The sequence below is a fragment of the Panthera pardus genome, unplaced genomic scaffold (genome assembly GCF_024362965.1).
Source record: "Panthera pardus isolate Hobbes unplaced genomic scaffold, ASM2436296v1 HiC_scaffold_13, whole genome shotgun sequence".
Taxonomy (NCBI): domain Eukaryota; kingdom Metazoa; phylum Chordata; class Mammalia; order Carnivora; family Felidae; genus Panthera; species Panthera pardus.
The window spans coordinates 32886156-32902435 of NW_026526688.1; the positions used below are offsets into that span (position 1 = coordinate 32886156).

General features: G+C 44.0%; 1 protein-coding gene across 2 annotated transcripts in view; it reads right to left on the minus strand.

The window, feature by feature from the left end:
• DOCK5 (dedicator of cytokinesis 5) overlaps positions 1-16280 on the minus strand; it is a 220704-nt gene that overhangs the window by 43244 nt on the left and 161180 nt on the right. For both annotated transcript variants that reach the window (XM_019466911.2, XM_019466912.2), the window contains exons 29-37: positions 14367-14461; positions 13016-13094; positions 11290-11390; positions 8759-8817; positions 8302-8456; positions 7449-7534; positions 4862-5021; positions 4041-4081; positions 3096-3186 (exon numbers count right to left, since the gene is read on the minus strand). In XM_019466911.2, the coding sequence (XP_019322456.1) occupies positions 3096-3186; positions 4041-4081; positions 4862-5021; positions 7449-7534; positions 8302-8456; positions 8759-8817; positions 11290-11390; positions 13016-13094; positions 14367-14461 (867 nt within the window). The remainder of the gene's footprint in view (positions 1-3095; positions 3187-4040; positions 4082-4861; positions 5022-7448; positions 7535-8301; positions 8457-8758; positions 8818-11289; positions 11391-13015; positions 13095-14366; positions 14462-16280) is intronic.

The window sequence follows — 16280 nt, forward strand, 5'->3', positions numbered from 1 at the left end:
GCACAAAAATTAACAAACTCAGAAATAATTTAGAGACGAATTTCCTATAAATAGATGACCACTCTGAAAAATAGAAGACCCCAACAGAAAAAACGCAAAATGCGAAGATAATCCAGGCACCACAACGTGAATGTGCTTTTTTTTTTAATAAAAATGTTTAAATGTTTATTTTTGAGAGAGAGAGAGAGAGAGAGAGAGCAAGCACAAGCAGGGCAGGGGCAGAGAGAGAAGGAGCCACAGAATCTGAAGCAGGCTCCAGGCTCTGAGTTGTCAGCACGGATCCCAATGCAGGGCTCGAACTTACCAACCGTAAGATCATGATCTGAGCCGAAGTCGGAGGCTCAACTGACTGAGCCACCCAGGCACCCCCACAATGTGAATGTACATAAAGAAACTGAATGGTACACTTAAAAATGGTTTAAATAGGGATGCCTGGTGGCTCAGTCAGTTAAGCATCGACTTCGGCTCAGGTCATGATCTCATGGTTCGTGAGTTCGAGCCCCCATCACGGCTCACTGCTGTTAGCACAGAGCTTACTTCGGATCCTCTGTCCCCCTCACTCTCTGCCCCTCCCCTGCTCATGCTGTCTCTCTCAAAAATAAACAAACATTAAAAACAAAAAGTTTATAGAAAGGTTTAAAAATGGTTTAAACAATACATTTTATGTTATGTGCATTTTGCCGTAATTAAACTAAAGAGAAAAGGTATTTAGGAATCACCATAACAAGGAATATGCAAGACTTCCATCCGAAAACGTTTAACACATTCATAAAAGCAGACAAATGGAAACAAATGGAAAGTCCTATCATGCTTTTGGATGAGAAAACAGCTACTCCATAAGCATGGAAATTCTCCCTAGATCTCTGGTTAAATTTCATGATTCCAAAGTCCTTATGGAAAAACAAACCAAGAGGAATAGGGTGGAAAACTCGGAAAAAAGAACAGCCATGAAGAGTAACTACCAGGTAGTAAAACATACTATGGGGCAGTGTGGTGCTGGTGCATGGATGGAGTACTCATTCAGACCATGCAAAAGTTGAGCAAATCTACAAAAGCGACTTGCCCTGTATAGCCCTTTACTACGTGATAAAGATGGACTATCATCCCAGTGAGGAAAATTACGGACCGTACTTCGTAAACGGCACCCTAAATCCAGTAGCTACCTGGGCGGGGCGTAGCTGCATCCACCCCGCATACCTTATGCCAGGGTAGGGTGTTTAACTTTCTGAGCAGCACAAATGAAAAGACCTATGGTCACCGACACAAGGGAGTCTCTTTGTGATCATTCCACAGTCAACCAGCCCTCCCCCACCCCCCCCCCAAACAATAAGCTTTTTAGCGCCCTGAACTTGAATATGGATTGTGAATGGTTGCCCTGGGGACGTGGTGAGGCAGAGGAGTCCTGTGTTTAATCACAGAGCTAAGAACAACGTACCTGTGTTCTTTTAGTATAAAATAAAAATTAAGTTATACAAGAAAATTAATTGCTGGGGCAAGAACAGAGACAAAGAGGTACGATAGGAGGCTATCATGGTGCTCTAGGGGAGAGACAATGGACCAGGACAACAGCAATGGAGATTTAAAAAAAAAAAAAAGTGGATAGAAAAGGGGTGCCTGGGTGGCTCAGTCGGTGAAGTGTCCGACTTCGGCTCAGGTCATGATCTCGCGGTTTGTGGGTTCGAGCCCCGCGTCGGGCTCTGTGCTGACAGCTCGGAGCCTGGAGCCGGCTTCGGATTCTGTGTCTCCCTCTCGCTCTCCTCCTCCCCCACTCACGCTCTGTCTCTCTCTCTCAAAAATAAACATTAAAATAAATAAATAAATAAATAAAAGTGGATGGAAAGGACATGACATCAGGATCTCTAAAAGATCTCTAGGCTCCTGCGTTCACTGCACCATGATTCACAATAGCCAAGACAAGGAAACAACCTAAGCGTCTAGCAATGGATACACGGATAAAGAAGCTGCGGAAGATATTTGCAATCGGGTAGCATTCAGCCACGAGAAAGAAGGAAATCCTGCCTTTCCCGGCAACATGGATGGACCCTGAGGGCATTATGCTAAGTGAAACAAGCCAGACCGAGAAAGGCAAATACTATATGAATGCTATGTGGTATCTCTTATGTGCGGAACCTAACAAAGCCAAACACATGCAAACAGAAGGCACCAAGGCGTCAAGAAGATGTTCTTGAAGGGTACCAGTACAGCCAGAGAATAAATAAATCCTGGACATCTAACGCATAATGATTACAGACAACAATACTGTACTACAGACTTCAAATTTTCTAAGAGACTAAATCTTAACTGCTTCCCCCCACCGCCGCCCCCCACAACCCCCCCACAAAGTCTGTGCCCTGACAGAGGTGTTCACTAACTCTACAGGCCCATGATTCTTGCTCAGCCACGACAGGGGGGCGGTGAAAAAAAGATTACAACAGGTATTTGCCGGAGCCCCTGGGTAGACCGAGGTGCGCTTTGGTAAAATGGGCAGAAAGGAGAAGGTAGGAACGGATCATCCCCCACCCACAGTGGGAAATAACAGTTACTGCCGGGTGAAGCGTGAGCTGTCTATTGGTCACTCCGACACTGCGATGTTGAAAGAAGCGGTTCATACGAGAATCCAAAGTTAGAGGACTGGTCGGGACCGGGAATAATTACACACCATGATGTACAGATGTGCTTATATCCATGGCACGCTTTTACCCAGTAAGAGAGTATAAATAGGAAAGTACTGCTATGTTCATTTGCAACTTAGTTCTTGACATTTGCACAATTTTTTTTTTTACATCTATTAATATGCTGCGTATATTAATCAATGTGTTTGGTTTCTTCGGTTAGACTGTCCATTACTAGAGACCTGTGAGCTGTGCTCTGCTTCCAAAGGAGTTTTAAATAAATGATAACCGACATTTTCCCAACACTGGTCAGGAAATTCGCTGTGCTTGTTTCAGATGGTATTCGACTAACTCTTGGGTTACAGGGGTCTCCCTTGGACAAGGCTCTTTCCCGTCAGAATCAGGAAGCCTGCGGCATTTGGTCCCAAAGGGCTGGCCAGTTGGCTCCCGCCCAGTGGAAAAAAGCCTCCCCCACTGACTTACCTGCAGAAGCTCAGCATGTAGGAGAAGTGTGTAGGCGGCTTCTGTGTAGTTCTCTGAGTCTCGGTGCAAATCCCGCAGCTTGTACAAGTACCTGGTAAGAAGGGGACACAGGAGGTGCTCTGGGGCTCAGGGTCACCTCATTAGGCAACCAGACCATGGCCTCTTCCCCATTTTTTCTCCCCTCCTCCTTCTCACCAAGGAACCTATTACTTCCCGTCTTCGCATCCACTTAACCCACTGTGCCGCTTCCTGCCTGTGTATCTTTCCCATTCCATCTACTCTACTGTACTTTTTGTTTAACACAGGCATGCTTAATTTTTTTCTTTTTTTAGCGTCATGGGGCGCCTGGGTGGCTCGGTCGGTTAAGCGTCCGACTTCAGCTCAGGTCATGATGTCACGGTTCGTGGGTTGGAGTCCCGCATACGACTCTGTGCTGACAGCTCGGAGCCTGGAGCCTGCTTCGGATTCTGTGTCTCTCTCTCTCTCTCTGCCCCTCCCCTGCTTGCGTTCTCTCTGTCTCAAACATAAATAAACATTAAAAAAAAAGTTGTCACGGACCCCCCCCCCCCCCCGAGAAGCTAATAAGAACTATGGAATCTCTCCCTAAGAAAATACATACAGTTTAAATCCAAGTTCGTTTTGTGGTCAGGACTTCAGCGGTCCTGGACAGGAAGGCACATGGCCATGCCTCTGCTGACTGCTTCCCGACTGCTCTGGCCAGTCTTCTATCTTTTCCTGGAATCGCGACACCAGTCTCCCTATGTACTGTGCTTACATATCTGTCTAGAGAGTTTACCCTTTTGGGGGGGCCCGGGGCAGATGACACACTTTTTGGTGTCTCTCAAAGCAGCAAGCGTGGTGTTGGGACTTAGTATTTGTTAACTGAAGAAATAAATAATAAAGCCATGGCATAAATGGCAAAAGCAGAAATCTCCTTCAGCTTACCTTATGTATATGTCCTCTCTCTTCTTTTCTTTGTAAAAATTCTACGGAGAAAAGGGAGTCAAAAATACCCATGTGAACCAAAGGTTATCAAAAATGGCCAAACCACGACTTTTGCTTTTTAACAGAGTCACTTTTCCAGACTTAATTTTGCCTTTTAACAAATACCCCTACAAAGAAAGGAAGTGATCATTTATAAAGAAGACAAACTGAAGAACGTTTTTAGGACCGTTTGTCTAAAAAACATGAGGGAAATCCTCTAAGTGAACAAATAGCCAACTGATACTCAAGTCAACTGATGGTCTCTTCTTTCTCAGGCAGTCAGTGGTGTCAGGTTCTTCCTGTCTATTAAGCAGAGGAATTCATGGCAGCCTATGCGTCTGAGGTCGGTGGTCCCAGTTACATATATCTGGGAAAGGCAAGACCACAGAGCTCTGGCACCATGAGGATTCCATGACTTTCCCCTCATGGTACAGGGTTTCTGATGCATATTCACCTATGCCCAATATTTCCAAACAATAAAGCAACCAGATATAAATAAGACACAGAAACAGGTGAAAGGTGGCCTTCAAGTAAGAGCTGAGTTAAGAGCTAATGTGGCATTTTCTATCCCTGTGTCCACTTTTATTTCTCCAGGTCTGTGTGGCAGCTGATATCCGAGTCCAAAGCTGAGTCAGCTGCTCCCATTAGACTCAGCAGGACCCAGACTCTGTAAAGGTGGCCTCAGGGCACATCTGTGCCTGTGAGATCGACTCAGAGCTGAGCTGTGCTTGTGGGGCTGGCCCTGCAATGCCCTCTCGCCAACCCAGGGTCTCGGGACCTACCAGCACGTTAACGGTACAGCTCATGCGGTTCTCCTTGCTCTCGTCATGCATGATAATGGTTCTGTAGTCCAAGAGGTTCTCCAACAGGCTGCTGACCAGGAGCGCAAACACTTCTCCAGAGCTGGAGAGGTATTTATGTTTCCGGCAATGTTCTAGGAGCCTGGAAGGGTGGAAGTAGAGACAAATGCCCGCGTTCCGTACTCTGTCATTCCAGCACCGTTAATGAGCACTGTCCAAGGTCCTAGCAGCAGGGGGCCCCAGGCTAGGAGAAACACACCCTTGAAGCAATCCCAGCCTCTCTCTCGGGCGCCTTCTCTTACGCTGTACCTCCTGGTGGCTCAAGTTCTATGTTGTCTTCAGGGCCGTGGCTCAAATCCCACTGTCACTTAGAACCCCAGCCCACAATGCCCATCTTTCAGCTTCTATCTGTATTCTTTGTCTTTTGTCGACACCACAGAAATGGAAACCTTTGCCCCAAAGGTGTGTGTATGCTATCTGATCACTCTAACTGAAGTTGAAAGAGACCATCTTTTCTATGTCTTTATTCTCCGTAAGGCCTAGCACTTCGGGGTATCCTGTGGACATTTTGGAAAGCCTTGGATCAATGCCCAGTCTAGAGGAAACAAGGAATCTAGTGCACATCCAGACATGTGGCTCTTTGGACAAAAGTGCTATTTAACTGCCACCGCCACAAAACTACAAAATTGTAAATAAATAAACTGAGGCTTGGTATAAATCCTGTTTTGTTGGACTCAAACAGAGAAAAGCTTCTATAGGGGCTTCTTAGATTTGACAACTGGAAAAAACACTCAGAGAACAAGAGGAAAAAAGAGAAAGAAACGGATTCAAAGAATTAGCCCAGACTTTAGGATTATTCTTGAGCACTGGAGATTTGTATAGTCATATTGTTCTGAGACTCAGAAAGAATGAAACAAACAAACAAAACATCATATAGTGAAAAGTCAGCTTGGGATTTTAAAAAATGGGTAGTTTATCGTTTGTAAACTGTGTACGTGTATATGTATATAATTTCTCCATTTAATCCCCTTATGAGATCTGAATTACAAAAGTGATTATGTGGCAGGTAGGTAACTCAAACAGGTGGACTTAATGGAAATGGGATGAAAAGATCAACAAATGGGTCTTGTCATCCACTAAAAACCAAACAAGAAAGACTTTTGGTTCTTGAAAATATAGCTGAGGGGCACCTGAATGGCTCAGTCGGTTAGACGTCCGACTTTGGCTCAGGTCATGATCTCGTGGTTTCTGAGTTCGAGCCCTGTGTCGGGCTCTGTGCTGACAGCTTGAAGCCTGGAGCCTGCTTCAGATTCTGTGTCTCCCTCTGTCCCTCTGTCCCTCTCTCTGTCCCTCACCCACTCACGCTCTGTCTCTTGAAACATAAACATTAAAAAAAAAAAAAAGAAAAGAAAATACAGCTGAGTTATCAATTCAGCTCCATTCCTGAGCACCCAGTGTTCTGGCTTTTTAAATCTTAAAAAAAACAAAGAAGAAAACGACCTTGGGAGTACCCATCCTCAAGCACGGTCTAGTACGCGCCACACCCACAAAAGAGGTGGCCAACGAAGCGACCGGGGCACATACCCAATCAACAGGTGACACAGCTGGTCAAAATCACAAAGGCTCAGAGGACACAAGAAATGACTAGTCTAGGGTAGTGAGCGCCGTGGACGATGGAGGACTTGAGGATGACAGCAGTGATCGGCACAAACCCAGAGCAGTGACGCTCAGTCAGCATGGGCTCTGTAATAGACACTATTCTGATGCATCGCCTCATTTACACCTCAACCCTTACCAAAGTGTACATGCTGTTAGTGTAGATGAAAAAAAAGAGGGCCATCGGAGAGATTAGAACACTTGTCCAAAGGCACGTTTCTAGAATATGGAGAAAACGGGATTTGAAGGTTTCTTTAACTCCAAATTCCAAGTGTTTTGAACCACACTTTTACACTGTAATTCCATTTGAGCAAAGGAGAATTCAGAGAGCAGGAGGGGTGTGTGGGGTAGGTGTGGGGGGGTAGGGAGTAACCACAGAGAGAGAATAAAAATGTTGGATGTGGGGGAGGTGCGTAGGGCAGTGCAACGACCAGCCTGGCTGGAGATGTAACAGGTGTTCTTAGAGGCCCTCTATAGGGCATAAGGTATGTTTAAAGGTAAAGTGGACTTTGAAATGTTTTTTCCTTCCTCCTTTAAATGGTGCTTTGAAGCTATAATTAGAGGCGATAGCACTTTTGGTGAAGTTCAGCAATTCAAACACTGGGCAAAATGCCATCGCTCTGTATATCCCCCGCCCCCCTCCACCTTCCATCTGCTCTGCTCTCGAGGGGCCGGGCTGGCCAGGAAAACACGGACATTTGACTCACATCAGACAAACAAATGTCAACAGTGGATGGTGTAAACTCCATTAAACACCACCCCCCCCCCCCCCCCCCCCGCCCGGGACCATTTGTGGCGGTGACCCCAGAGCTTCCTGGGACTCCTCGACTAGGCTGTCTGTGCAGCAGAAGCCTGCTTCTCTCCCTCACTACATGACGCGTCAACTTTGAGGCTTTGTTTCTGTAATACTCACAGTTTTTCCAGAAGGACCTTGTATTGTTCATCTCCTCTGCCCCCTTCTACCTCTTGGTCCAGCTTTGTGATCAGCTCATTCTCAAACTGAAAGCAGAGTTAGAATTTCCCAGGAGAACGCCAGATACCCTTCGAAGAAGCCACGAAAGACGCCCTGCCAACCTTTCTAGATTTGACACAGCCCCTTTATTGAACTGTGAACACTTTCCAATATATTATAGGGAAGATCATAATTCATGTCATCCATTAATCAGGTACCAGAGCCCCATCAAAACTCTCTAGACGAGTCTCATGTTACTTTGTCCTTTGCTTTACATTTGGAAAAAAAAAAAAAATTCCCCCAATATTATTTTCCTGTTTTGACTAATCCTAATGATTCTAATTATCTATTTTATTTTTTTTCTTGGCTAAGTCTTGGCAATGGAATTTGCTTTTGCAGAACTTCACAGCTACAAGACCTCTTCAGTTCCAAAGCACTCTATAGATAAGGAAACTGAGGCATGGGAAAGACATGCAAATTGAGAGAGATCTCAAAACCAGAGAGGCCTCAGCATCTTTTCCCCAACCCACTGCATTATGTTCTCAGCTACACTGCAACCGGCAGGATTAAAACCCATGATGTCAAATTTGAATTACCCAGAGATAGTTAAACACATGCAGTGAAAAGGGTTTCTAGGCCACGTGGAGGAATATCTGATTCTCCCTCTAACTGCTTTACGGCGTGAAAAGTAAATAAAGTTTTTAAAGCAACTTCGATTTGTATAATTCAGGCTACGGCTTCTCGGTGGAGAAAGAAACTAAGCAAGAGTCAACTATCTGCACATTAGTAAGATTCAAGTTCTGCCACTCCTTACCATATGGAAATTGCCGTTTCCGCTGAAGTTGAACTCACACTGCATCATGTCAAAGAAAATGGGGATGGTGGCTTTCCGGAGCTCTACTTCGGGGGTCAGTGTGACCTCCAGAATGGGACCCACCATGGAGGGGATAAATTTGATTTTGTGGGGACCTGAAATGAAAGTAAGCGGGGATATTAAAAAGTGATTTCAGTGGCAGTAAAGTGTTCCCACCTTCCTCTACGGAAAAGGAAAAGGTCATGTGGGTAAATCCACTCAAATTCAGAAGTGAGTGACTAAACAACATCGTCTTCTGATAACATATGGATGTTATAATGAAAGACCGACAAGTCAACTTTCCCTTCTAGACACACAGACAAATAAATGTCAGGGTTACTGGGAGTTAAAATAGAAAAGAACCCATCGTGGGATGCTTATTACACGGGAGTTGTGCGGTTCAAGGTCATACACTCACCCAGGTTATACCACATGTCCCGGATTCTAAAGCCGATTTCCTTTCTCATGTCCCCATATCTAGGAAGAAGATCATAAACAAGAGAAAGATCTGAGGTGGAAATGAAAACGATGAGGCCTGTGAAAACAGCCTGTGCCTCTCTAGGGCCACCTTTAAGACAGGTTCCAGGCAAGGCCACAGTCAATACCGAAATGAGCCCCCAAAGAGAACAAGGCCACATGGAGAAGGGACTTAACTAGCAGGAGGGGGCCAAATGCAAATGCGGAAAAATAACTGAGAAACGAAACTGTCAAACTTACTGAAGAGAGAAGGGTGAGGGATATTCTGGCTGCTGTCAAGCAGAGAAACAAAAGAAAATGTAACAAGCACTAGTGCAAAGAGAGAGAAATGGGGTATGATTTATACGGTAATGTGACTGATGTCTAACAAATATGCTGACTTTATACATTTTTATTTGAAAAACTCACATCCATACCAGTATGTTCTACAAAGGACTCACGTTGAGAAGCTCTAGATGGTCCCCAGAGGGGTGAAAGTTGGTCCTTGGGGGCAAAGAAGGCTTACTATTCTTATGGACAGAGTACAAATATACATATAGTACCTAATCAGATATGCAGCGTATCTGTGGTATTAATGTTTCATGGGGGGGGGGGGGGGAGTGGGATTAGAAAAATAATTTCTGAGAAGTTTCCTTACAGGAATCAATAACGAAAAAGATAAAAGAAAGAGAGAAACCATGGATCTCTTCAGTGGTTCGTGGCTGGGGACGGATGAATCAAAATCCCCTGGGTATCTCTTACAGAAAACACAGGCCTGAGGCTACCCCACATCACACACCTTAGACGCTGGGGGCTTGGAAAAAACAGAAATAGGGTGGGCCAAGGGTAGATGTGGCCAACGTTCCCAGGGAACTCTAATATGGACCCATGGCCCATGCTGTGGCCACGATTCTCCATTTTATACCCATTGCACCAAACATTGTTTTCAAATTCCACCTTTGTAAATGCCTGCAGAAACCAGTATAAAAACCTTTAAAAACTTTTTGTTTAAAACAACAACAGCAACAAAACAAATTTCTCTTACGATTCCATTTTCACAAAAATACCTCATTTTATTATTTACATTGGGTAAGCGTATGTTAGTTAATGTCTGGCACATAATAAAGAATAAATGACAACTATTCCTATTGTTTGTCAATACTGCTATTGATGCTAATTCTACTGAAAACAAGAGAAATCCCGAGGAAAAAAACAATTCGTGTTGGTATAACATTAATAAAAATGTTTTCCCAAGGTACATCTTTGCCCATATGCATATATATTTTACATAGACTTCCCTTTGATCAAAACCCTTAGGCTATTAAGCCTAACTAGCCACTTTATTTATCAGACTTGGTGCCACCTAACTTCACTTTTGATTGTTTGACCAATATCAAATCCATCTTTGAAAGAAGTTATGTCATTTAAGATAATCTAAAGAATGAGACGCAGGTATTATCATCTTGAAACTCAATTCTTTTTCCATACCTGCTGCAGGGAAATCTACAAAACATGATTTAGTCTTATCTTTGAGATTGAAATCTCAGTCTCTTAGCCAACAATCTCAGTGTTTTCGGGAGAACCCAGAGGTAGATAATTTGCCTAGAATCCCAGACATCCCAGCAAGGGATCAGAACTCAAATTTCACAGCCTTTCAATGGTAAATTTCTCAAGTTGTATTAAACCACACAGCCTTGAGTTTCCAGGCTCCCTGTGAACTCTGAAACAGACTGGAAAGGAAAGCAATGAAAAGCTTCCTTAAATCTCTCATCACTCTTGCACATATGTCCCTGTTGAATCCCCAGCCAGGAATGTGGAGGACCTTTTTAGGTGATGTGTTAGTTTTGGCTCCTCTGCTGAAGTGACTGAGAGGTAAAACAGTGGGGCCAGAGGACCTTGCTTTGTGATGCCTGAGTGGGAGGGGCATTGTGCCTGCAATTTGGGTAAGCTGCCAGCAGGTGGGCAGCTGTTCCTGGAGACTGGAGTCCTGGCAAGCCTTGGTGCCTCTCCAAGTATGGATTCCAGTTAAAAAAAAAAAAAAAAAATGCAACGGTTGATGGGAAAATGAAGGGGGCCTTGAGAAAAGAGATGTGAATCAGAGGAAATTTAAAGCCTATAAAATAATTACATTAAGACCTATCTCACGGGGCACCTGGGTGGCTCAGTCAGTTAAGCGTCCCACTTCGGCTCAGGTCACGATCTTGGGGTTCACGAGTTTGAGGCCCACATCAGGCTCTGTGTCTCCCTCTCTCCCTGTCCTTCCCCTGTCACACTTGATCTCTCTCTCTCTCTCTCTCAAAAATAGATAAAAACATTTTTGAAATTAAAAAAAAAAATTAAAAAAAAAAAACCTATCTCGCTAACACCTTGCGGGGGTGGGGGGCCGGGGAGGGACTCTATCCAGTTAATTTCTGGGATACCAAAAGTCTTGCTCTGAATACAAATGGAAGAGTCATCCTCCCAACCTTAAGCAAGTTTTAAGGGGACACTTACTTTTTGACAATTTTGTTGCGCTTGGCTTGAGAGAAGGTTTCAAGTTGAAGGGACTCGTGGGTGAGAAACGCTACCGCCAAATGGAAGTAATTGTTCCAGAGCTGCTCAAATTTAATGGTGTGGGTGAAAAGAAATGGAAAGTAACATTAATAAGGGTCAGGGTAAGATCGCGCCACATGGTAGAAATTCACTCGCAGAAACTCATGAGAAAAACAAAATAAAATCCACAAGGCTCCTTTTTCTTTCTCGGGTTTCATTTATTCAACCCTGAAAAGTTTTAACACTTAATATTAATATTAAGTTTTTTAAAAAAAATCCAGACTATTATATTGGTCTTTACTCCTGAGATAAAGGAAAACTGCTGCCAGTAAATGCACCTATTTATAGTAAGCAGTTTGGCAACGTGTATCAAAAGCCTTAAAATTCTGCCAAACTTCTGAAATAGTAAATACTTTAGGACTTTATCCTGGCAAAATAATGACGGGTATTTAAAAATATTTAAAGCAAGGAAGGCCCTCACTGTTTTATTTAAATAGCAGAAGATGGAAGCAATCTAAATGTTCCTAAGAAGAATCTGGTTAAATAAATCATGGCCCGGCCATGCAACGGACTGTATTCAGCCATTAAAAATATGGTGGAAGTGTTTAATATCATTGAAAAGACGAGAGAAAAATAATTACATTAACAGGTTGCCAAAGAACTGCATAGCTTGATTCCGTTTTGGTGTGTATATATATATATATATATATATATACACACATATATATGTATATATATATATACACATATATATGTATATACACATATAACTTTCTCTTCTTATGAGTCTCCACTTTTAAAGTCTCGCAGTTATAAACGAAGCCCCATGACACAGCAAAAGCATATCACCAACAAAACGTTTGCTGGAATGAGAGCAGGGAACTTGTCTGGCTTCATCAGGGCCTAAAATGGCACCCTGTGCCGTCTAACATTTGTTGGACGAATGAATGAATGAATAAATGAATGAAGATGAAGCTCGCGGGCACCTGCTTTGCTATCATTTTGGATTTTCAAACAAGCACATATAGAAACCTCTCCTTAGAAACCAAATCACTCGTAGGCAGAGAAATATCTGTGTGCCTAGCTGAAAGCCTGAGTATGCATGTATTTGTGTTAACAACGGAAGGTAGGGCTATTTGTCTTTCAATGTTCTTCTTTTTGCTTTGCTATGTTTTCTGCCGTTACTTTTTTTTTTTTTTTCTTTTTTTAACCTGTATTACTTTTACGGAAAGAAGAAAAAAAACTCGACTTGACTGTCTGAAGGACGGAGTGACAGGAATGTGCACTTTAGGGAAAGGAGAGAAAAACAAGAAAACTGTTTGCATCTGGAAATGATAGGGGCGCCTGGGTGGCTCAGTCGGTTAAGTGTCCCACTTCAGCTCCGGGCATGATCTCACAGTTCAAGAGTTCGAGCCCCGTGTCGGGCTCTGTGCTGACAGCTCAGAGCCTGGAGCCTGCTTCAGATTCTGTGTCTCTCTCTCTCTCTGCCCCTCACTGACTTGTGTTCTGTCTCTCCCTCTTTCTCTCTCAGAAATAAATATTTTAAAAAGTAAAAAAATATATAAGATCTTTAAAAAAAAAAACAGTAATAAAATGATAAAATTTGAAGTGACGTTTTCCAAAATGCAACAGTTCTCTTGCTGTGGCTGAGAATTTGAGGAATAATGATGTGAGTAGCCATGCTTACCTGAAGTTCAAAGCTTGTTTGATCCATGAAGAACTTTGTGAGAACCTCAGTAAACTGATTTATAGCACGAAGGAAAACCCTGAGGGAGAAAACACCAGATAAAGAAAGCACCTTTCTGTCTTTAAAACATTTCCCATCTATGTTAAAAACCAAAGCAAACCAAACTTGGGCTCTGCAGCATAAGACATTTACATCTATTGAGGTCATCAGAAACCAACGACAGAGCAGTCTGGAGACGGCACTGTTCAGTTTCTAGAATGGTCTACGAGATCCACTGGGGGCTGCTCCACAATGTAGCCACTTAGGGGTAGAGCTGAGATGATTAACCAGATCTCCTGAGCCTCAGACAGGGCTCTTGCACTCTACTGTGACACCTGTCTTTCCAAGTCTGGTGATACTGATGCAATTTTTTTTTCTTTAATCTGTACATAGCTAGGAAGGGTTTTTCTAAGAGTTAACAGCTCTTAGAATGATTTACTTTATTTAGTTCTTTTAAAAAATTATGAAATCTTAACATTATATGTATAATATATAATTCTGAAATCTTATTATATATATATATATATAAATAAAATTCTGAAACTATGGAAAAAATATATATATATGCAGTTTTTTTGCTTCCATTCCATTGTGGTCCAACAACTGGAAAGCACTGGCTTAAGGTCTGCCTTGAAAGAGAGGGTTTCTTGTCTTAAGAAGTTTGCCACTTGGCGGGGGTCACCTGAGACCTGTGAACAGAACCATGACCCAACAAAGAACACGGAAAATTCTGTGGAGGGGGTGTCAAAGAGTTACGGGGAAATCAAAAGGAAGAGGACGCGACATCCAGGTTGGAAAGGTTTCCTTGGGAGATGGCATTTGAGAAGGACCTTGAGGAACGGGTGGCAGGTTGACAGCCAAAGGTTATGCGGAAGGCACTGGAGGTGGAAGCAGCCGCCCAACGGAAAGCACAGCACATGTTTGGGGACCAGAGAGAGGCCAGTTCGGTTGGAGCGCAGGTTGTGCTACCGAGGGAAATCGTGGACGACAAGGCTAGAAAAGCAGGAAGACATTCAGGCTGCAGAGGCCCTGAATGTCATGATGATGAGAGTGGTGCAGAGCCACCAAGGGGCACCGGGGGAGAGCCAAGGATGACAGGAGTTGGGCAATGAGGGGACCACACCTGAGCAGAGAGCCTCAGGTGAGAAGTGAGCAAAGAATCAGCAATCCAGAAACAGGAGAATTCTTGCTCTACAGAGCATGGATGGGCCGCAGAGATTTAATAGCACTCTATGGGAGGGCCCATACCTGGTCAAGAAAGCCAAGTAATTCAGAGTCAAATGACTCATGCCCTGCCCTGGGGCTGTCTTACCTGCTCTGTGTCATATTCATGACCATCCAGTCTTTGGCGTAGACATTCTTTCCAATCAGATCCTTGAACATGATAAAAGTTTCCATGAGGAAATCCTGCAGAGAACAAAGGAGCAGTTGTGGAAAAAGCGACCGGAGGGAGTTCCCCATCAGAACACAATGGCCCCAGCCCGAAATTACAGCCTACCTTTTTCATAAGGTTTTTAGGGATCTGACAAGGACAAAACAGTTGTCCACATTTTATAACTGATAAAACTGAGGCCTGTGAAAAAAGTGAAAGACTTAAGGCCGTAGAAACTAGGAAGTGGGAGAGCGGGGAAGACAGCTTGGGGTTTTGGGCCCCAACTTTAGATCCATAATGCCTTAGTCCTCTCCTGCCAAGCGTCGATGGAACAGATCTACCGCACTTAGAATGAATTTACCAACAAGGGTGAGACTGCTGATAACTCTTGAGTCCAATCCTCCTTCATTATTATTAGAACAGAACAAAACCGCTATAAATAAAAAGCAAAGTCAGGATTCTTCCTATTCCAGGAATGTTCCCATGGGTAGCTTGGGGGGAAGGGTCCTAAAGGGCCCTTAAAAAGAGATGGCAGCCGCGCCCTGCAATGATGGTAATAACTAATAACGAAAGAACACAGAGCACGATGTCTGAAAAAGAGCTCTTCTACTCAAAGGGCGGGGGGGTGGGGCTGGGAGCAAAATTCAGCTTAGGAATAGAACGACTCGAGCTAAAATTCAAAGCTAAAAAGTTTTGCAAGCTTTGTATTTATTAGTTGGTTAAATTTAGATATTTTCCACTCGGATTCCTGAGATGAGAATCCGGGCCAATTCCTCCGGCACCAACGGCACAGTTGTATCTTTTGAGTTAACATCACGCAGCAGGAGGCTCGCAGTGGTGGGGAAGCAGGCGGCCTGGGCTCCATTTGTAAGGATGTTCCTCCGGGACGGGGGGGGGGTGGGGGGGGGGTGGGCAGGGTGGCTAACTTCCGGCCACACAGCACAGGAGGGGGAACGGTTCTGGCTCTGAGGTCTGGGCTACCCTTGAACCTTCCTTTGGCTCAACGGAGAGTCAAACTTTTCTATCCTCGGTTCTCAAATCATAGACACATTTCCTGAGTTTTAAAATTCGTCATACATTTAAAAAAATTTTTTTTTAATGTTCATTTATTTTGAGAGACAAAGAGAGAGAGACAGAGTGTGAGTGGGCGAGGTGTGGAGAGAGACAGAGAGGGAGATACAGAATCCGAAGCAGGCTCCAGGCTCTGAGCGGTCAGCACAGAGCCCGACGTGGGGCTCGAACTCATGAACTGTGAGATCATGACACTCAACCGACTGAGCCGAAGTCGGACACTCAACCGACTGAGCCACCCAGGTGCCCCTCTTCATCATACATTTTAAGCGTGCCCACAACGCATTAACTAGTCTATTAACTCCTTCTCTCAAATCAGTATGAATTCATGGTGTGTGAAGAAAGGATTAAGTTTAAATGCCAGTCATCCACTTATAAATCAAAAATTTTTTAGGGGTACTTGGGTGGCTCAGTCGGTTGAGTATTCAACTTCGGCTCAGGTCACGATCTCATAGTTTGTGAGTTTGAGCCCCACACTGGGCTTGCCGCTGTCAGCGTAGCTTTGGATCTTCTCTCCCCCACCCCGCCCCCTGCCCCTGCCCACCTCTCTGTGCCTCTTCCCCACTTGTGCTCTTTCAAAAATAAATAAATCTTAAAAAAAATTTTTTTCATTTTAATTTTTCATTTCAGAGAGAGAGAGAGAGAGAGCACACAGGGGAGGTGGGGCAGAGGGAAGGAGGGCGAGAAGGAGGGGGAGGAAGGGAGGGAGAAGGAGAGAGAGAGAAAGAGAAACAGAGACAGAGAATTTTAAGGAGGCTCCACACTCAGCGTGGAGCTGGATGT